This window comes from Rousettus aegyptiacus, unplaced genomic scaffold (genome assembly GCF_014176215.1).
Source record: "Rousettus aegyptiacus isolate mRouAeg1 unplaced genomic scaffold, mRouAeg1.p scaffold_m13_p_16, whole genome shotgun sequence".
NCBI classification, from domain to species: Eukaryota; Metazoa; Chordata; class Mammalia; order Chiroptera; family Pteropodidae; genus Rousettus; species Rousettus aegyptiacus.
In genome coordinates this window covers 1420073-1443408 of record NW_023416291.1, presented here as the reverse complement: position 1 = coordinate 1443408, position 23336 = coordinate 1420073, and the positions used below count along the sequence as shown (strand labels likewise).

Sequence of the window (23336 nt, the reverse complement as noted above, 5' to 3'; positions counted from 1 at the left end):
TTGGCATGCATAAAAGATTTCTCTAACAAGGTCCAAAAACATTAACTACAAAAGAAAAAAAATTGATAAATTTGACTATATTAAAATTATCGTTCATCAGAAGAAACTTTAAATAACATGAAGACAGGTGATAAAACCGGGAGACCCTTCACTGCATACAGCTGACAAGGTTTAATATGAAGAGTATGTAAGGGACATGTGCTGACCAACGTGAAGAACACAAATCTGCAGAAAAAATATTCTACAGATCTGAACAGGCCATTCACAGAAGAGACGCCACAGGAGAAGAGACAGTCGCCGCCCGGCGGGCAGAGAAACGGCACCCGGGACGGCGGCGGGGACACTGCGCCGGGGGACAGGCGACAACGGGGCCGCCCAACGCTGCGCGGCGGCGGGGAAGCCGCACCGCCTGCCCCGGGCCTGCGGCATCGTCTAACCGCGGCCCCCCGCGGCCCCCCGACCCCGCGCACGGCGCCCCCTCCGCGTGCGGCCCCGCGGGAGACATGAACGGCTGCGGTGACCCCCGCGGGCGCGGGGACAGCGGGGTCGACACCGTGCGGCGGCCACACAGAGCCCGGCCGAGCCCCGGCCGCACGGACGCCGCCTGGGACGGACGGCAAGCGGGAGGAAGGCTCTTTTATGAAGTGGAAAGCAACTAAAATAAAAACACCCGCTTCCGAAGGATGCGTAAATGGTCAGTAAAACTGCATAAAAAGAAAGGCGAGCAGTGATGGACACGGAGTGTTTCCCTGAGTTCTTCGAGCCGCTCTGACCAAGTAATGAAGCCCAAGGTGGGGGTCTCGGGAACCTCCGGTTTAGAGCTGGACAGGCAGAAGCACAGTCCACTGTCTGGGTTTGTGGCTGGCATGGGAAAAGGGTCCATCTTCCCCGACTGGGCCCTTAGCCTGCAGAGCCCGATGCCGTCCCTAGGCAGATAGGGTCGGAGCTGAGCTAAATTTGCAGACAGCTACCTGGTCGGTGTCTGCTGAGATTTGGAAAAACGCTTAGTGGTGCTGGAAAAACACACCAGAATAGTTAGTACTCGTCACAAGCGAGTGGTGAATGTGCTTGCGCGCCGGAAACGAGTATCAGAAGCCGATGCTGAAAACGAGGCGGGATCCACAAACCTGGGACGTGCGGTTGATTTTACCCTGAAATCACTGCCCTGAGGGTTATGGATCCAACCTGGAGAAGCGCATGGGGGGAAAAGGCCACGGTGAAGCCGAAGCTATAAACATAAATAATAACCACTTGTGTAGCCGAACACAGTCCAAGACCATTTACTAACCGCTGAATCTCAGTGTTACCTAGTGACGAGCTCGGCCAACCTGAAACCCTAACGTCGTCGTTTTCTGAACTACTGTGTGGTTGGTGTCGTGTCCATCGCCTGTTCACACCGGTTTTTGTTGTGAAAGGCAGAGCCTAGCACTTCCTGAGACAGCTAGGGCTTCCTGAGAAGGAAGGGCACATAACAGGGGGAGAGTGACTGGCTTTTCCAGAAGTCTCCATTTCAACAGCAGTCATGAGAAGAAGACAGCTCACTGAAGGCAGACTTGGCATCCGTGGGTAGAAGTTACAAGCACGGAGACATCACCAAATATCAAGAGAATTTTTATTGGAATAATGGTGACCACCAATGAATTCTTTAGATTTCACTGGGTCCTATGACCAGAACTATTTTTTAAAAGGCTGGTTGCTTACCTATTAGTGATGGTGTGAAAAGAAGTCCTCCATCTAGGGGAAAGTTGCATCGAATGAGATGTCTCTTTCAACTCCGAGGTTTTATGATCCTCTTAATATTTTCCATATTTGTCAGATGTTGCCTTTCTGCAATCAGTCTTATTTTGCATCTAGACTTAATACCATCAATTGGTGTAACCTATTAAGTATGCCTGTGGCTCTAGGGAAATTTCTCTTTATAAAATAAGTCTGTATTCTCATTGCATGTACATCTATTATAAAGAGGAAAAAGATCTCTGGATGAAAATGGGACTTGTAAACAAAATGACTTTTAGTATACGTCTCTTCTAACTCTTAGAGCTAATGATCTAAAGAGCTTCTAAATGTTAGTATCAACTCTTTCCATGCTGGTGAGATGTCAAGACCTTCATCATGACCTCTCATGCAGAGTTTTCCTTTGACTTTGACACAGAAGCATCATGCAAACTATGGAGAAGGAATGCAGAGTTTTTAATATTATCATAGGAACATGCCTAAAACCTTTCGTGATTGCACAAAGAAAATAAAAACAATGAACGAAGGAACAAAGGATCGGGCCTCACAGAACCTATTGATATTTCCATTCCCGCAGCTTAAAAGGTGACCAGATTCGACAGAAAAACTAACGGTGGAGGGGGAAACAGGCTGAATTAATTGGAGACGTACGTCTGGAGTTTATAACAGAGGAGCAGAGAAGTGCTGTGGGACTGGTCCGTAGGAATGGATAACCAAGAAAGTTCACGCAGGTGTGACGCAGGCAATTCCCACTTACCCAAGATAACGGAACCAAGGACAACAATAAATTAATTTAAAATCTCAGATCATTCAAAATTCCGTCCTCATATCCAGGAGATTTTCTTAAATCAAAAAATTTTCATATCTTTCCTCCATCCATATGACAGTAAAGGCGGCACCAAGTGGTAAAAGTTCTAAGGACAGACGATGGACAGGAAAATGCAGACTAGATCTCTTGGGTTTTTATTGAGGGTTTTTCATGTGCAAGAAACCATCAGGTAAAAGAAATGCAAAATATACCTGCTGCCTTTAAGGGGCTTAGCATTTTCTTTGGGGAAAAACACACGCACACTTCTGAAAACAAATTAACGGTGTATGATCGAGCACCAAATGCGTGGGCATCGACCACATGTTACACTGGCGGTTCTGGAGAATAAAGCCTCATGTTTTGTTTGGAGAGGGAGTTTTCATGAAAACAACTGGACTGAATTAAATCTGAAGGACTCTTCGGGAAAATAACTGACTGCATAAGATAAGAATGGTTTGTTTTCGGCTGTGTTCCTTTAACCTGGCTTAAAACGAGCTACTGGACTGGGTCCTCCCCCCCTCCCCCATGCACACACACATCCATCCACACAGTGGGACTTTAAACCACGGAGCTTTTCTGTGAAATTGATTAAAATCCACTAAACTCACTAGTCTCTGAAATACCATCCTTGTTTCTTAGAGATAAGCACCTCAGTTTCCCTATCTCACTTATCAACTGGCAGAAACTGGCAATACTCTCAAACATGATATTTCCCATAAATATCCATACTTAGACCAAGCCAAACAAGCCTCTTCCAGGCATTTGTGCTCATGAGGATCACGGGATTTTGAATGCTGTAAACAGGAAATCCCACTTTACTGCTCCTTAGCCAGACAGGAGTGTGGCATGTTCCGAAGGTCAAAAGCGAGTTAAGGGCCAGTGAGAAGGACGAAGCCCCAGTGCAGAAAAGGAGAAGCCAGGCAAAGTGACCTCGCCGGCATCTGCCACCACCCTCCGCTGTCTACACTGCCTGCCGTCCTGGCCTAGAGAGGAGCCGGTGCAAAAATGCCACAAGTCAGAGCTTCTCTCTGAACCTGGGGCCACCTCGGAGCTCAAACGACAGTGAGGACAGATACATGTTGCGGCAAAGACAGAATCTAAGATCCAAGCAGCCACACGGACGGGACGTGCTGGAGCTGGACTGATGACATGGGGTCATCACAGAGCCCAGGCTCTGGGCATGGAAAACGGAAGGAGCGGGGGGCGGGAATCGCGCACGCCTGCCCTCGGCCAGGGGGGGGATACCGGAGCACGGCACGGGCCACCAGGAAACGCTGTCCCGCGGCTGCCACGGCCTCTCACTTGTGTTATTTTCATTTGTGTTTCTTGTTCAGTCGGACTGAATGTACGTGAGATTGTGAGTTGGTGTGTGTGCAGAGAGAGGGGTCTGAAAAGCAGTTCCCCAAAATGTTAATAACGTGCTATTTCTAGGTGGTATGATTTGACTTTATTTTCTTCTGTCCAGTAATGTTTGAATTTTTTACAATGGCAATGTGCTATTTTTTGTAAGCCAAAAATAAGAAGCATTTTCAGATCTAGCTATTTTAATTTTTTTAAATATAGACCTTAATCCATTTGTGGCACAGAGCCATGATTTGATTCAGAATACTACATTTTGAGCTGTGGAACTAAACTAAGTCCAAGTGTGCCCAGGATTCTCTGGCTTTTCTCTGACACATTTGAGCTGAAGGAGGGGGATTCAGGAACGGGCGAAGGATGCTCAAGTCCCTCCTCTCCGTCAGATGGAATGCTTCAGGAGTGACCGTGAGGTCGGAGGGAGCGGTCTTGGTCTTCTCCTGAGTCTTGAGTAGGGGGAGAACAAAACTTAAAAGGTGTAAATCATACTGGATCCAGAGTTTAAGTAAAGCAGCCGATTTATTTTTTAAAATCAATTGTTTTAAATCTATAAATTCTTAATGCTATTTCAAAAAGCATACAAATTACATTTGCATATGCTAAGAAACTACCTCGGTATTTAAAAAACTAATAAGGAAAGGGAAAGAATTAGGCTAATTTACTATAGTACAATTTTAAACATTCAAAAGGGAAAATCTAGTAAAAGAGCATATTAAATTAATACTCTTTTGAGTTTTTGTTTTATTTTGCATTTTATTTTTAACAAATATGTCCTTCACATTATGATTTGGAGAAATGCAAATAAGATTTCCATAAAATGCCGTATAAATAATTGCCCTTTCCAGAAAATATCGCTTTATTTTTCAACGGAGGAAATATGACCATTCATGGGCGTCTTCTTCAACCTATTATCTTCTTGATTTAAAACAGACTCTAGCTGAAAGGGACCTTAAAATCATGCATTCTAAATCCTTCCTTTTATAATCAGAGAAACTGAAAACCAGACCATGTTAATGACGTCATCATGGTCAGAGAGTCAAGGCAAGTTAGACCCACACTCAGAATTCAGGTCTCCTGGCTCTCGGCTCAGTCAGTGGTCTTTTCACTGAGCCCCCTGGATTGGTGTCTTGTTCCTACATAATGCCAAATAAAAACATGAAGACATAAAGTATTCGTAGAATTCTTCTAATTACCCTGTAAAGAAATCACTCATTAGAAAAAGCACCTGATAAAGCTTGAGCAAAATCAGAGTTTCCAATAGCTGCCATTCTCACGCCCAAGAAGGAGAGGTGTCCATGCAAGCAGTCACTTATTTATTTATTCAACACCCCGTCGCCAACTACATAAACTTGATTGAGGCCCCTAGCTACACACACATGTGACACATATGCGTCTCATCCACTCTGAGGAGCACGATGTTATGGACTCCGGGAGCTACAGCCAAAGGGCAGGGTGTCGGCATGGGAGGGAAATGCAGCCATTCAACTAGGAGAACCATGAGAAGCAGGGTGCTGTGTCAGGATGCCAGCCAGACCGAGGCGAGCTGTCTGAGTGCAAAGCGGGAAGGCGTACTATGGACCGAAGTCACCCTCTGCCACCCCGGCCCCAAGATGCGGGCCTGGGGCAGAGGCCCCTTCTCCCTGACCTCCACGCTTTCCTCCAACCCCAACGCACAACGGGCCTCCAGCCACCACTAGCCTGCGGTGCAGATCACTCACTCCAAGTCATGTTTTCATCCTCAAAGGCTCTGACCAAGTTTATGGACTTCCCTGAGTAATGAGTACTTGTGCGATGGAATGTGGCTTTATCACTTACCTAATTAAAAGTAGAACCGTTACTAATTAGTCGGTTAAAGAATATTAATCTTCATTGCATACCTCCTCTATGCCTAGGAGAAATATATAGTAACATTCCGTTTCAGGAAAGATCACGGGCAAGGTCGCAGAGAGGCCTGGGGGAGGAACCGACTAGCCGATCTCAGGAGAAAATGAAAAGTCTCACAGGAGGAAGTAAGCTGTTCAGACCAGAGGCCGTGAGAGGAGGAAAAGGGACTTAAAACCTTAAAAAGGAGTTTCTACACGTGGAGTGCTGGACTGCCGGAACGCCCTCCTGGGAAAGGAACCATCCGTACTGGTTCGGTTCACCCCTGGGGCGATGCTCGCTTCTCCGCCCCCCACCTCACACACACACGCGCACGTATGTGCACGCACATGCACACACACCACTCTTCTGCAGATCAGGCAACATCGGATTCGATGTCTTGATTTGCTTAGGAGGCTGTGAGAAAAAGAGCCATAAAAAGAACGAGATAAAGAAAGACTGAGAATCCCGAGAATGAGGCAGTGAAGACAGAGAAGAAGGAATTTTCCTTCTCAAACAGGAAGGGAAGCAGAGGGTCAGAGCAGTCGAAGGTTACAAAGCACAGAATGGAATAAACGCCACAATGGGCCCCTTAACGGAATCTGGCGCACACTCCGCCCTGTGCCGGCTGCTGAGGGCCGGGGACTCGCGCGGCAGGAAGCTCGCTGGCCATCGCGGCAGGACGGAGGCTGCAGTGATGAGCCCCCTTTCCCCCAGCCCCTGCCCCAGGGGGATGCAGCTCTTTCCCCATCTGGCAGGCAGGCAGCCAAAAGATTCAGGACCTGGAAATGGATCACTGCGTTCTGACTCCCTGCAGCGGCCAGCAAATGTAATATAATATGTGCACAATTCAATCTAATATCAGTCACGCCGAGCACCAGCCAAAGGAAAATGCTACATTTTTCATGAAAGAAATAAAAATAAAGGAGGCTTCTATGGTAGAGTCTGACTCCCAAGGCCTAAGCCTTCACAAATTTTTTCATTTTAGCTTGATCTTGACTGCTGAAAATAACTCACCACTGTTTGAAAAGCTAAAAACACCAAGAGTTTAATGTATTATCATCTACTGAGAAAAAGCGTCCTTATATAGTAATGCCTTCTCGTAATTCAGAAGACAGGAGTGTGGGGGCGGGGGTGGGACGGAAAGGGACGCTCGTTGGCCCTCCCCGCGGGCCCAGGCGCAGAGCTCTCCTGGCCCTTCAGGGAGCAGGGTCCTGTATTTAATTTCTTTTATATTTTCGAAGCACTCTAAATGATGCCTTCTCTTTGTGATGAGCCCCATATGCTGCTTCCAATGACAGGGTGATGGCTTACCGAGTGAGTGGAAGGCCTCACTGGGACACCGTTTAATGTCGTCTCACAGGGAGGGGACACCGGGGCTGTAGGAGCCCCCCCCACCCCCGACTGACACTGAGGTGGGGTCTTAAAAGGCACCGCAGGGAAGACAGTAGAGAATCCCTTCGATTTCACAGAAGTGGGTTAAATAAAAGTAAAATAACCACGAATGTGGTAGTAGTGATTTTTTAAAACCCGTGACTGTTTCCAGTATGTCAAGTAACTTAACATGTAGTTTCTAGCCCTGAAAGCAATCCTCGGAGGCAGACGCTAACGGCATCCCCATTTTACAGACGAGGGAGCTGGAGCACCGAGGCCGACGTGGTTGAAAGTCGGTCCGCTCGCTCTGAGCAGAGCTCGGCATAGCTACGAGCAGGCAGCCCCTTCTGCAGTGGGAGGGGCTTCTCGTTTAACACCCTGTACTTTTTAAGTGAGATGATCATTTTATTTGGCCTCGTAAAATATATAACTTTAGAGTCAATTGCCTCAAACTGATAGAACTTCATAACAAAAAAAATCTATAAAATCTAAAAAAATCTATAAAATCTATAAAAATATCTATAATTGATATGGCAAACATTCTGTGAAATGTTGCATTTTATAAAAAACAAAAAATGAAAATCTGCACTGGATGAAAAAACTAACACAAATCATTTACTTGGTTTTCGTTCCCTTAACTTTCCTCTGTATTTCTGGATTAATGCTTTCCTTAGTTTCTAAAGACAATAAACATCTGGAGAAGACGGCTACTTCCTCCTCTAAGGAGAATAACGATGACGGACTCTGCTGCATGGCCACCGTGCGTCAGATATTATCCTAATATACAACCCTTACAAAGTATTACAAGATACATTAACTGAGTGAGTCCTTGGGTCGCTGATCCCTTACCTGTTAAACTGGTGACGTTTTTCATCTATAAACACAATTCCATTACATAGTACCCCATTTACAGGTGAAGAAACCGAGGCTCAGAAAAATGCGTTTAAAGCTACACAGTAAGTGGCAGCCAGCATTAAAATACGTCTGTCCTTTCAATGGGTCAGTTTCCAAACAATATCTAAATAAGATCCTCTCTTTTTTTGAATGAGAAACGCGACACAACTCCTCTCTCCTCTCGGTGCGACATCAAGGTCAAAATAAAATGGACCCGCGTATCAAATTCTCTTTGACACTTCTCAAATTCTTCTCTCACTGGGAGAATCAATTTCAGAGGAAGAAGAAATATTACGCTAATAGCATTTTAAGCCCAGTTTCTACAGAGGAGGTGGTGGTGATTATTGACGTAAATAAGCGCCCTGCAGACCGGCCAGCGGGCCACTCCGGCCTGAAAGCTGAAACGGACGCAGAGGGAGGAGGAAGATGGCAGCTCTCGGGGCTGTTCTCGGAGAACGTGCCCCACAGGGAAACAGCCCCGTGGCCGAGGTCCCCGGGAGGGAAAGTCGTTCATTTTCGTCTTGGTGAAAGTCGGGGCTTCTTAGAGCAATTCCTCACACAAACGGGCCAACAACGGCCCATCACCTGGCCGTGCCGAGTGCCCTCCTGTCCCCGGGCCCTTCTGTGCCGGTGGAGCCCTGAGCCTGCAAGGCTCCCCCGCTTCCCTGCCAAGCCCCCCAGAACGTCGCCAGACATTTATCTTCCTCTGAATAATGAGAGGAAATGAGTACTAATGAGCAATGTTTCATCTGCGTTAACATATGGACTGACACAGTGCCTGGTTCCATCTGGTCCAGTTATGAATTTCATGCTTGAGGGGACCCCACCCAGCAGGGAACCTCCCAACTCGGTGCTGCGATATCTTATGCTTTACAGTGCTTGATTAAGTGAACGTCCATGTTATTATCTAGTTTCGACCCTTATAAAATGACACAAGCTCTAAAATATTCCTGAAAAGAAGCTATTGATGAAAGACAAGACATTTCTAGCACAAGAGAAGAATGTGGCAGACCTGACCCTTGTCTAGCTCCTCCAGAAACTCCCCATTAGCCAAGCTGCGGGGTGTAAGACCATTTCTGTCTATTTCTGTCTAATCATATGCGATAGGTCGGTAAAATATTCAAAATTTCCAGGAATACCATTTGGAATGTGGACCTGTACCCACCGCTGTTAGAGATGGAATCTGCCTTACTGTCTGTATGATGGTATCTCATGTCAGTGTGAAGTAGTCAGGACTAAGACAATATTCAATAACTAGGCATTTGGAACATAAACAACTTCTGGATTCATTTTTCAACAATGAATGAAATGGAAGATTTTGAAGAGTTTTCTTCTTGAAAATTATTTAAGTGTACAATTCTTTAAAATGTTACATCTGCACGCTTAACTAAAAAAGCTTTCTGACCAGGTTTCATATACTTCAAATAGAAAGCATCGATGAGATTTTAACTCTAAAATATAAAAATGTAGCCTATTCCAATTAGTTTGTGAGCTCGAAGGACGAACATTAGATGAAAATCGACCCGTCAAATCGCAACAAAACATTTGTATTATCAATTAATGAGAATAAAATGATTTGCAGCTAGTGATTCATTTCTTCAATGTAGATCTACTTACGTTAAGAGATTAGCTTTTTCAACCATGACAGTCTTTAGAGCCAAGTATTGAAATAAATTAAAATTTTACCAGCCCTCTGAATCACTGTATCCCGTGGGGTCATGTGGTATGGTTTCTGGACTATCTCACTTGCCAAATTATTTGTTCTGGAAATTAAAAATTTCAAATAAAATGACGACGCTAATTTAAATTAGTGAACATATACTTAGTGTCAGAACAGGAAAAGTAGGGTTGGTTTACGAGACCACAAAAATCTCCCCACCATGGTCTTCTTAGATCCTTCTTTCCCTCTGAACTGTCTGCTCAAACTACACTAGACATCAGACTGTTGCATGTAGGAGTTGTGCGTAAGCCTGTGTGCAGAACACACACCCGGGAGCCAAACTCTCTACCCATGTGACCGGACAAAGCCAGTCACCCTCTCTCTGCCACTGCAGTGGGATCTCACAGAGAGAAGAGGCCACGGCGCTCTCTCGTCATGTTTAAAGTGATTAAGAAGTCCCGGGCACCCTGTAAAATTATATATAAGTTTCATAAATAACATTATCTCCAGGAGGCACTGTTAAAAGCAAAACGATGCTTGGGGAAAACGGCACCCATGGGCTGAGTTCTTAGGGAAAAAAATAATCCATGTCCTAAAAAGGTAAAATTCAAGCCAGGTAGGTGTTGATAATGGAGATAAAGGAAGGCGCATGCCTATATAGAATCGGACGGACCACAGACCCTTCGTTCTGCCCAGGAGAACCCATGAGGCACATCGCTTTCTCAGTCCAGTACCCACTCTGCTTCCACGTAAGAGCAGAAAAGCTAATCACGGGCGAGTAGGACTATGAACCCAAGACCAATGGATAGAAAAACAATAATTCGTTATATCATCAAGAGATAATCTTTCACTGACGATGTTTCATATGGTAAAGCCACCACATTGTTTAGCGCATTTATCCGAAACGCACCCGATCGACGTGGCGGTTAAGGAAAGCTACACCCAGCCCCTCCAGCTCCAAACCGCGGCCACCGCCGCCGGCGAGCGCCACGTGCTGGTTCACGGCGACTGCAGACACGGTTCGTCGGGAGTCTGGCCGTCTCCGCTTTTTAATGAGGAAAAAAAGAATGGCAGACAATTCAAAAAAATGAAACGCCTAAGGTAATTCAGTAGCGTGGATATGTTCTCGCCGAGGTGGTCAAACAATGACCAGCGTTGAAGAGCAACGTCGTTTCGTTTCTCAGACAAGCTTTTCGCTTCGCGGAGCTGTTTGCTCCTTCGGGCTGCATAACAAGGCCGGCAGGAGGGGATGCTCCGTCTCCCGCCACAGACACCCGGCCGGCGGCATTCGGTTTCATCGTGAATCCCTCGGGACAGACACAGCAAACATCTCGGGGTCCAAGTGCGTTTCAGGTTGATTTGCAAGTGAAACCGGTTCCCTTTCCAGTCTTGTCCCGCCGCTCACTGGCTTAGAGGCAGATGGACCCCCTACCTACCCCCTATCGCCCTTTCCCTCAGGCCCATTCAAAGAAGAAGCTGTTCCACGTGTTTTTTAGGCTTAGATTTGGTGAGATTCTATTTCCAACAAACTCGTGTGGAAGTCAGGGCACTTCTCAGCATTACTGAGTGACGGCCTGTTCTCTCCACCCCGACCGACGCGGAAAGCGCCGTGATGCCCCTGCCAGAGGAAGAGAATTGTATCGGCTTCGGACTGACTTATACAATTTTTTTGGAAAATAATTTATTTTTTCAGGATCAGTGTCTTAAATTATAAACTGAGAGTAATAAAACTTTGTCTGTCCAACTGGTACCAAATGAGGTAACATGTTCACACACTTGGGTGACTGTAAGATATACACGTGTGAAGTATTTTTAGTTAAGTACAAAAGTTACTTACATTCTTGAACACTTATCAACTGACAGAGGGAAGGTAAATGGAACCTAAATCTGCCTTTTAAAGTTATTACCATGAAAAATATGCAAATGGTACCTAGTTACGTAGAATGCGTATGTCACAACGATATTACATACCAACTTTCGGAATTTGCAACAGGACTTTCTTTACCAACAACAATCAGCTTAATTTAATATCTGATGAAAGTTCGAAGCACTTGCTCTAACTCGAGGGTTCTGGACTCTGACAGCAGCATCCGAGAAACGGCTCTCCGGACGGCCAGGAAGCGAGCGCCTGCCTGACGGGGAAGGGCGCCCATGGGACGTGAGCGCGGCTTCGCACGGGACGGGAGAAGACAAGGGGGAAGGGCAGTTTACGTGTCTAGAAAGCCCACATCCAGGTCTTAATTCGAAGTGGATGTTCACCCTACCTAGAAACCACGGCTTCAAATGATCGCCAGTGGGAGTCACGTGGGGCAGCGACAGCTTTGCAGAGCTAACGCCCATCAGTGCGTGTGACTGAGCACACGAACCCGGGCTGAGTCATCCAGTCACAGACACGAAACCGTTCTGCTGCTCACGTAGCCGCTTTCGCCCATGATAAAGCCAGGCGCCCCCCTCAGTCACACTCCGGGCAGATTCCAAGCATTTCGGGTGCTTTCGGTCACTAAACGGTCCGGTGCGATCACGGCTTCACTCTGCTTTCTGACCCCTGGCGGGGGCGCCTGTGGCGTGGGGGGTGAGGAGGCTGCTGCTTGGCACTCCCGCTCCCCAGGGCTGAGGCAGAGGGGCAGGCAGATAGGTTCACGCATAACGGGATGAGGTGGCGTTTCTCTCGCTGTCGGGGTGTTACGCCTCTCTGGTTAACGCTGAGTGGCCCTCCCTGTCCTCTCTGTGGCTGGTGGCCCAATGCTGGGGCACTTGTGTGGCTTCTAGGAGCCCCGGAGAGCCTACCTACCGCTGCACGGTTCCCTTCCACGGGAAACCGGGCTCCTGCCCGGCTCCTCCACCTCCCCTCTAGGCTTCCAGAAGCTCCTACGACGCCAGCATGCCCCGGCTGGCCCCTGGCTGGGCCTGTGTGGGCAGGGCAGCCGCGCAGTGGCTCAAGCCCAGCCATCTTCTGTGGTTGTCCTTGGCTCACGGGAAACGCAAGGATCCCTGCTTACCAAAGGGCACGTTCCTTCATTCTCTGTCCCTCTGTCTCTCTCTTCTTCTCCCTCCCCCCGCACCTTTCTCCAGCTTTTTCCGCCATCTCCTTCCCCCTCCCCAGCCCCCAATCACAAGGGCGCTAGGCAGGTCAGCTTCTGCTCTGACAAAGAAGATATCCTGCCGGGAAATAAGACGCCAGGCTCCCCTCTTGCAGGCACCCCAACCTTTCGAGCCCCCAGCACCTCCTCTCTTCCCCTGAGCTCACCCATCTTGGAGTCAGAAAGAGAAAATTCTCCCACCACTAATCACGACCTGCTCATCAGCCAAGGGCTCAAACGAGGATTCCTGCCTCTCTCTGGTCCCCCCACACTGCCTGGGGAAGTGCTGGAAGGATACATACACTGCGCCACCTTCAGAAAGCCCCGTGGGGACATATCTGGGCTCAACCGTCTACAGCAGCGGCTCAGATTCTGACCACTCATCAGAGTTCCCTTCAGATGCGTGGGGTTCCCCTGACTGATAAATCGGAGTTGGATGAAGGGCATGGTACGTTTCATAACCCCTTCCGGGACCTCACCTGCCTTCATCCTCCCTGCACCTGGTCCCACCAACGCAGAAGGCGCAGTCAGGTCTGCAGTGAAATCCCACCACGGTGTACGCCCTTTGACAGGTAACTTAGCCCTTCTGGGCTTTAATTTCCTCAGCTCTAAAAAGAGGATGCTTTCAAACCACTTCTTAGGTTCGGGGGATCGTCTGAGGAGATCAGACCTGCAAAGAACTTGGAACACTCCTGGCACAGGACGAGGGCTTGACACATGGAAGCTACGTGTGTGCTCTGTCCAGGTCATGGCAAAGCTCAGGGACAGTCATCATTTTATTTAGTTGTCTCTCAACAAACAGTGACCCATCTTAGAACCTTGTATTTAGAGCACAAATTAAGAGATATATTAACATTTTAAAAGCAGAGTAATGTTACTGATTATTTGGGCCTTTTAAATATTCAACTTATTCTTGAAAATGAAACAATTTTGTGTTCTTGAGCTTCAATGTCAATGAAAAGTTTTGATTATTAAGATTTTTCTTAGTGATCTTTGGAAGTTGGGGTTTGCGTATAGTTTAGTTAGCCAGCCTAATACTAAAAACATGAGACATGTCACTAGAAAGACATTTATCAAGAATTATAAAGCTATTCAATCTCTAATCATTCATAAAAATGTTAGTTTTTCTTTTGCTATTTGAGCTTCCTAGATTTTCATTCTACACAGAATTATGGAAATCTGAGCACTATTTTATAAGCCAAAAGTTTGTTGCAATCTATTGAACTGCTTTGTAGCATTCCCAATTTAAGGGGCATTATTAAAGCACCGTCTGAAATTTCTTTTTCTTTGGAAATACATATATTTTCTTCAATTCCCAAGTTAATCCTTTGCATATTCCTTAAAACTGTATGTTGTTTGCCAACAACCGTCCCCTACCCAGTGTTCCCGTCTCTTTCCTCTGCATCTTCACTTGGAGGCCGTTTGGCCCTAATGAGTTACCTCCAGTCCTTGGAAGAAGAGAAAATATTTGCCTAAGCAATTTTCATCTCACCTTGAACTCACTGAGAATCCATTAGTGGAATCAAGTTGACTCAATGTTTTAAGTGAAAAACAGTGATCTCAGTGAGGCCATGGCCTTGGTAACATGGAAAGTGATAAGCACTTGGCTCCGAGGGTTTGCCACAGCAAGTAATGCCAGCATGAGAAATTAAATAAGTTTGAATTAAGGGAAAAAACAGATCAACAAAAGTGGACATTGTCATAGTAACTTAGAAATTATATCTTCTTTAGAAGGCTTTCTAGTCACATGCAGAAAAACAACAGACTATGGATTATGGTGTCTCTGTCTCTGTCTCCATCTCTCTCTCTCACACACACACACACACACACACAAGCTAAGGCAAACATCCAGATGCTTTAATAATGATCTTTTTAAAAACTATAAATACCTCGTCCGGGTATTTTAGAGAGATGACTTGCAGGGAGAGCACGACTGAACTTTTCAGCCGCGCACAGCGGAACAGCCTCTCCGAGCCCCGCACCCCGCAGAGCAATGCCTGCAAAGCACGCTTCACTAGCGAATGGCTCAGTTCTTCAGAGAACTCACGCACCGTGGTTCACTTTGAAAGAAGCTCATCGAGAACGCAGGAGAAACCCACTATGGGCTCTATTCTTAAGGTCTGGCTGTGTAAGAGCCACCAGTGAATAACAGTTTCCAGCCACTTCTGTCCCCACATTTTAACTGGTGGGCAAGTGACTCTAAAGTAATATACTTGTAAGACTGTAGGACCCTCGAGCAACATAGAACCTCACTGCCGGTAGAGCCTGACCTCCTCCTCACTTCTCTCCTTTCCCACCCACTCAGAATTTTTATCCCTCTCTCCCGCTCCACACACACACACACACACACACACACACACACACACACACACACGTCAGGAAGGGCGAGAGGTTTGTCTCAGGCTCGGCTGCAAGTTAGATCAGAACTGGAATTAGAGCCCGGCTCTCAGTCACTGGAGCCGGCCAACTGCTATTCTAGACCCGGAGCAAATCCACTCTGGGCTCCTGATTCCACAGTCACTGGATCAGGCACTTATGTTTCTCCTGATGCTGCCTGCCACTGGCAACGAGAGAAACAGCGAACCCGCCTTTCTGCACCCTTTAATCACTCTGCCAGCTCCGAGCCGAAGATCTGAGGAAAGTTACTTCGCCTCTCTGGGTTCCTGCCTCATCTGAAATTAGCGAGTTGAGCTGGAGGCCTCTCAGAAACTCTCCAGTTCTAAAAACCCTGCTTTCCATGTCCTGTTTTCTGTCTCGTGCTTGATGTTTGAAACGTTCACTAGGTGGCGGGAGTCCACCACCGCATCAGGAAAGGGCTTCCCGATGGGAACCTGGGCGCGGAGAATTTCAAAGGAACTCCTTTTTTTCCTCAGTGAACATTAAAAAATAATAATAACAAACGCCAAAGGTGAAGAATCACTACGAAGGCCAGTGGCCCATATATTTCACAAAGATGTAGATCCACGTTTAAGGTAAGTGTAAAACAGGAAATTAATCAAACCTGTTCTTTCACACACCACCACAATTTAGTATTAAAATAAGATAAAGTCCTGCTTAGTTTCATGCATTTCAAAATCTAGTTCACCTGGATCCTAACTGGATCATAAACAGATTTCCTCAAGCAAACTGGTGGCATACTAAGCTAAGAAACGAGCAGTCTAATCACAACGCAAACATCTAAAACATTTCGGTCGTGGCGAGATGCCTTTCAGTTACCCCTGAGCTACACGCACTCTGAGTGTCTCGGGGTGCGCGGCGAGCACTGGTGCACACGCATGGACTGGACCCCGATGCTCGCGCACACTTGTCAAGTGCTTGTGTGAACGTTCTTCGATTTAATGACGTCTTCCTCACGCTTTAAACAGTATTGCCCCAAAACGGCCTTTTCAGGAATGCTGCATAACCAATGTCACTACCACCAGTTCTTAAGGGTCCACAAAACAGCCAGGCCAGCTGGTTATGCTGAGCCGAGTGTGTCTCCTCTGTCAGAGCCCAGTGACACGAAACAATAAAAACTGGAATTTCTAACGCTGCCGGGAAGCCACGTTCCCGAGCGCCTTGGGCTTGTCGGGGGAGATTAGGCTTCTCTTCAGCGGGTTAATACGGCACTCTTTCTTTTCCCTATCAATTTTTAGTTAATTGCATATGTGCTGTATGTTTTTCTCTGAAGTTTCTTTGAAACAAACAAACCCAACATCTTAAAAAAAAAAAAAAAAAAATTCAAGGCAGCACCAAAATCAGGCTAACGTGTAGACTCCTGAATCCGAACCTGCAAGCCAAGGCAGGGAGCTTTCCCCCTTCCCTCCCGCACAGCGCGGGGCGGCCCCTTTCTGGGGGTCCTACCTTAGCGACCTGCAGGGGCTGCTTCTGCTCCTTGCCACCCTGCAGTCTGAAGCCCCAGGGCGCCCCTCCGGTCATGGAAATGCAGATGAAATCCCCGGTGCCCATTCTGTCCTCTCAGCTGGGCAGCATGCAGGGCCGGCGGTGGCGGGGGATGCGCGCTGCGCTCGGGGCGCCCAGCCTCGCCGGCGGCCGCGCGTCTGCGACCTGCGCCCGGAGGAGGGCGCGCCGGCGGCGGGGACCCGGCCCACTCCCGCGTCACGCGCCGCGCTCGGCCCACCTCCGGGGCGGGGAGGCTCGCGCCGGGAGAACGTCCCCATGTAGGGCGAGGTGGCGCGGGGGAGCGCGAGGTCCCCAGCACCGACGCGTCGAATCCCAGCACTGAGAAGAATGACGGCAAAACGCGCACTCGATAGTTCTATCAAGAAAACAGTACAGGACATGTAGAGGTTTTACTCCCCCAGCCACAAGTGACACCCTAAAATCTGAACCCGGAGAACTGAACTGAGAGAGGATGGGATTTTCGCCCATAGACGTTTTCAGAATTATCACACTGATGATTGAAACACACAAGAGGACTTAAAGGGGGTTTAATTATTATTTCTCTAAGCCTCTACTGTCTGCAGCCTGCTCAACTAATCCCGAAAGAGGAAGTAAAAGAAAGCAAAACTTTTTTTAAAAAACTTTTTATTCTGAAAGTACTCTTCTGAACTATTATAACTATCTAGGGGAGAAGGACAGACAATTTCCTTCTGGAAGCTACATTCTTGTAACTACGCCTGTTGCACGCACAGTGTGGAATATTTTAAAGTTAAGTAAGTGTTTCATTTTCTTACTTCCTCAGCAGAAAAGACACTTTGTAAACCTGAACTGAACAGTCAGTCAGCAAACTGCACACAAGGTCGCCTGCAAGTGTCGTATTTCGAGTCTCATCCTGTGTTCTGAACATGGGTGGTCCAATGTGAGAGCTGACTTTATATGTGGTCCAAAATATTGCAGTTTTAAATCTGAAAACAATCTACCAAAATCATACAAATGGAGCATTCGTTTCCCCATAATATTTTTATTTTCCATAACATTCATCCACATAAAAGCCTGGGAAAGTTAGTCTGTGTTACATGTGGCACCAGAAACCAGTGACAGCCAGACACTCTGCTCCAGTGCGAGGAAGCGCTATGCAGTGACTGTCCACACAGCCTGCTCCCCGGGGGCCAATCAGGTCGAGCGATTTAAGCATTTTCATCAGCATTTTCATCACGAGAGCGAGCGAGGAGAATGCAGAGCCCCTCGGCCTAAGCCAAAGACATTCTGCTGGCCTAGTGGTTAACGCACACGTGGTGCCAGCACAGGGAAGTTCAAGACTTCTTTTCGATAGCTGTCAGGGCAATACCTACTCCCCCACACCCCCCCACCCAGTGGATATTGACCATAGCCAGCGGGAAAGCACTCTGGGGTCCGTGGGAGGGAGAGCCCTCAGTGCGTGGCCAGTGCTCCTGCTCTTCCTTCGGGTGTGTCAGCACCAAGGCCCTAAGCTTCTCGTCCTGAGCCATTTCTCCAGCAACCTCGAGGCATGCAGTCATACCTCAGCCTGAGACAAAGAGCAAGTTTGCTAGTTGGCTGTGAGCAAGAGACGAAATCAAAGCAGTGGACTCACCAGGCTCGGTGCTCCTCAGCGGCTCCCCAGCCCCACTGCGTGCACCGTGATCTTCTGCCGCGTCACGTCACCGCTGTGGAGCTGGAGGCAGGGCGAACGGGTGTCGCGAGGCCCGGAGTGACGAAGTTCCCCGTCTCTGACACAGGAGTCTCGCGTCTTCCTAACTGTAACAGGCCAATTCACTAGCTGGCGATGAGGGGGAAGTCAAACCCCAGAGCCAGCGGGTGACGCCGAGGCCCGGGCAGAGGCATGGAACCAGGGCCCTGCTCACACAGCACACACCTGCTCCTGTTTGATTTGGGATTCAAGAATCCAGGTAAGCGCGAAAAGTTACTTTGTTAAGGAAAAGCCATTTAAGTAGTTTCAAAAATGATCTTCTTAAAATAACTCTATGTCTACGCCATTTAAATAATTTAACAATGTATCACATGCTCTGTTTTATACTACCCTTCATGTATTCATTCATTTGCTTAATTATTCACATAGCAAATAATATAGGCCTACCCCCAGAGATATTTTGGGTTTGGTTCCACGCCACCATAATAAACTGAGTACTGCCATAAAGAAAGTCATAATCTTTGCTGGTGCAGCTTTGCCTTTCATTTGTAAAAGTCCAACATCTGAAGCATTAAAAAGCAAAACACAATAAAACGAGGTATGCACATACCAACACTATCTTTCTCCAATTTTGATGACATAGGAAGATTTCTAAGCCTAACATAAACTGGGAACATACATTATAAAGCAAAACGATTATCTTAGGGATGACTGTATTCTATGATCATTTCATATTGGCCACTAATGCCTGGCTCACGCCTTCGTTTATTTTTATAATTCAATTTTCACCCCAAAATATCATTACTTTCCATTTTGAGCTAATGTTTGTGATCTTTAATTATTCAAAAACCTAGAAGTTATTGTTCATTATAAATGACATAGCAACATTTTTTTTTTGGAGAAAAATAAAGCATCATAGCAAAAGAAATAAATAATATTGTAAAATTACATAAATTTGAGAATGACCAAAACTGGGATAATCCGCCATGATTTCCATATTAAAACCAAACCCATCTTCTTTCCCTTGGGCTCACCAAAACTTGGTGTTTATTAAAAGGCCTTAAAAAAAAAAACTAGCAGGCATCTTACAACACTAGTGAATATATTTCTATGAGTTAAATTTGAATGAATCACCAAATGAAACCATATCGATTAAAGTCCCTATATGAGATGCATATATTAACTTCCAAAAAGCACTCTATAAAAGTGATGTGTGCATGTGTACACATTTCAGGACAATGAAGATGGAGTTAAATAAACAATTATTTTAGGTGTCTGATTTTTCTAAAAGACTGGAGGGCATTTGTAATGTCAAGGAATGAAACGACAATGTAACAACTCATGATGTCTATTGACTATGTCGTTTTGCTACTTTGTTTCTACTAATGAATATTGCATTTTTTGCATTTCAAATGGTACTGGATTATCTGAAACATCACCAAGAGTAAAGATAACTTTTAAGGAACAATGTAAGGTAATGTCAATGAATTATTGAAGATAAGGTTTAATTGATAGCAGCTATATTTTTAAACAAAAGCACTTTTTCCCACGGACTACAACCATTATTGGGAACTGTCACTAATTATACCTTCCAAAATCAATATTAAAAATTAGAGATTTGAAACATTGTATTTTGTTACTTTTTTATTGTTGCCCTGCAAAAGCTAAAGACAATGAAACAAAATTACATATATGGGAAGAAAATAATACCCCAGACAAAGACAACAAAATCTTTTCAAGTGATTGTTCTTAACCTCTGGAGGAAATGTGCTGTTTGGAACTAACTGCAGAAAACAGAACTTTTAAGTGTTAAAACATAGGTATGCAGACAATCAACAGGACGGATGAACTCAAACTTAACAGTCGTGTAGCTCTCGGACTATTGTCAGATGGTGCCAAGTGCTAGCAAGAAAAATAAAGCCGTGTGCCAGGGCAGGGCAGTCGGCTATTTCAGGGGAAGCTTCTGTCATGAGGAGGTGATACTCCAAGAGCAGATACCTATTCTGTGTTCTTGCAGTAGTAGTGGTGGTCATTGTTCATTTAAATCATAAAAATATTTAGACCAAAGAAGATACTGTAGGTATATTCTTTTCAGAGTCAGAGGGGAGAGGCAGGGGGCTGGCCTGTACTTAAACCCCAGCCTGGCTGCTAATTTCCGCACAGCCATTTGTCTTCTCTGAATCTTGGTATCCTGCTCTTTGAAGTCGCTCTGAGAAATAAAAGAGATGTTTTTAAACACCTGTTTTTAAAACAAGTGCCAGCACACAGTCACTATTTAATTCCGTGAGCCCCTCCCTTTCTTGTCAAAGATGGACCTTTCTGGATGGAAACACAGATGCCTGAGCTGAGGGTTTTGGGAAGGAAATAGCTTTTCATTGTAGGTCAGTGCAACAGCTTTCCACAAAAGTGAGCAATTTCCTAGAAAATTGCTAATTTTTTGCAAGGCAGCCAGCAATCACTGAGCAAAGAGAGTAAAGTGGCCAGCAGTGAGTTTGAGAAGCAGATGGTCAGCTGATTGGATTTCATCGCCCCTCACTCTCAGTGAGGTGGGCGTGGGTTTGTGGCCTTCCAAAGGGCCAATGAACCAGGGTCTGTGAGCCCCAGGTTGTGAGTTTTCTGAAGGTAACTGCCGCTCCTCAGTAAATATACATGGAATGAAACTGCATAGAAACAAATTGAATTAAATAGAAACACGGTAAACGCAGATTCAAACTAACATACTAAACTTATTTGGACTTCACTTCTAGATTTCAAATTTTGTTGATCACCAAGCAGAGTGACAAGGAACATGACTTTTTCCATCTTTGATACCTTCATCTTTGAAATCCTGAAATGAGTACAAACATTAAACCCCACCAAGTAGGTGTCCTTGTATAAACTGCAGGGCAAGGGAAATGGCAGGCAGGCCAGGCAAACCGAGGCTGCTCTGGGACCACGAGGATGTGAGCCAGACCCCAGGGCCCTCTTGCTGCCGCACCATACGCAGAGAAAAGGTACCTGCAGGTCACCGAGGCCGTTTCCCTGACTGCGTAGTCAGGGAGTCTCCCGCTTTTTGTTTCCAGCATTTTTCCAAATATGGCCTAAAATATCTCTAGTGATAGCACCTCCTCCCATTTTCCTTCTTGCCAACCTGGGTAATTATGTCAGCACCCAAGGGCTGTGCTCCCAAAAGGAGTCTGTCTGTCTATCAATTAAAGTATAACTTCCAAGTCTCTTCATATTTCTAGTTCTCTTCTTTTTTCTTCCTTTTTAGTGTGATACTAGTCATTATTAGCATTATCGGGAATATTATTAGCATTATTTTCATATTCGGACAATTCCTTCTCTGCAATAATTTTAAATGTCTTTCAAAAATCTTTCCATCCTTAATTAAAAGGTAGAGTTTTTTTTGTTGTTGTTAATCAGAACATTGAAGTAATGTTTGAAAAAGTCGTCTGTTCTGCCAAATATCTATAGAATTTCAATAAAGTGTAAGAACATGTATTTGAAAGGCATATATAAACATGCAGGGAAATTTGCGCCAGTTGATAATCTTAAAATGTGATGTTATGTTATCATTACACTAAAACATAATACACACGTGACAAACTTCAAATATATTATTTCGAATGTCTCATTTATTGATGCATTTTAAAAATTCAAGAATGACCCAAATTTAGATAATCAATTTTAAAAGCTGTAAAATTTAGACCAAGGGTATTGTATTTTTGGAGGAATATAGTGTTTTGACAAGTGTAGGCAATTAAAAAAATACATATGTGAAATCCAACAGCACCATTACATAAAATTGCAAGTAAGATTATGTCTCTTATTCTAACATTTTTTGTTCAGTAAGTAGTTGTGTGTTTTGTTTGTCTGATTCTGTTTTTTTTTTTTTTTTTTTTTTTTTAAGTTAGAGAGAGAATGGGAATGGATTAGGTCACGGTAACGTTTATTTCTCAAAGTTAAACATGACAGAGCCTGACATGGAGGGAAATTTTCAGTCCAGAAAAGATTCAGGTAATGATCATTAAAACTGATTTAACTTCATTCTTTCCAAATCCATCTTGTTCTGCCTTAGTAAGAAATGAAATCCAGATGTTTGAATGATGCAAGATACTTTGCTTTAAGCTCAGAAAAGCAGAGGCATGCTTTCTAGTTAGGATAACCATTCATTTGAAAAACAAGCTCTTTAGTTTTTCTTTACCAAATCGTCTTGGCTAAGGAAACCCTGAGATGGAAATCATTAAAAATTACCAATAGCTCTCAGGAGACAATAGATAATAAACAAGTAAATAGTAAATAGATTATAGATACAACTTGAAAATTATAAAATGACAGTTTCAGATTTTAAGTAACCATTTTCAAAGACTGACAAGAATTAACGCATGGTACACATGCTTTTGTCACAAATAATGAAATGACAAATAAGCACATATTAATATTAAAGATGCAAAACAAGTCAGGATAACAATCAACTTATGATGTTCATTGTTAAAGATTAATAAAACAAATCATGAACAAGAAATAAGATTCTCAAGTGGAGGCGTGTGAGCGACCACTGACTTGGTAGACAAAGTACATGACAACTAATACAACAACCCTGAGCAAGTGAGTAATTTCCTTTCTTAGGTTTATGAGCCTATCTGTGCTATGCGATTATGCTAAATGCCCCTACCGCGTTTGTGAAGCGAGACAAAAGGGCCTACTACAAGGATATCTACTCTGGAAGGACTCTACACAGAATTCTTGTTATCAGATACATTATAAAATTATTATATTCTTCAGATGAATTTCGAAGAGGACACGTCCATGTTGATGCAAAAAGAAACATGGAACTACTCTATTAATAGAAAGATGAAGTAAATAACCACCTTTAATAAATACATTGGTTTCTTTTAATCTTTAGGAATGAGTGACTTGTATTGATCCATTTATTTGCTTTGTCCTAGTTTCCTTGTGAAAAATAATATATATATTTTTTGCAACACAGGTAGTGAAAAGGGCTGTTTGTGACAAAACAAAACTAATAGGTGTAGC

The 23336-nt window shown here is 45.1% G+C and overlaps 1 protein-coding gene across 1 annotated transcript in view; it reads right to left on the bottom strand.

Moving 5' to 3' along the window:
• SYNPO2 (synaptopodin 2) overlaps window positions 1-16795 on the bottom strand; it is a 70369-nt gene extending 53574 nt beyond the window's left edge. The window contains exon 1 of the mRNA XM_036233435.1: window positions 16610-16795. Within this exon, the coding sequence (XP_036089328.1) occupies window positions 16610-16714 (105 nt within the window). The 5' untranslated portion in view covers window positions 16715-16795. The remainder of the gene's footprint in view (window positions 1-16609) is intronic.
• Window positions 16796-23336: the final 6541 nt, after the last annotated feature.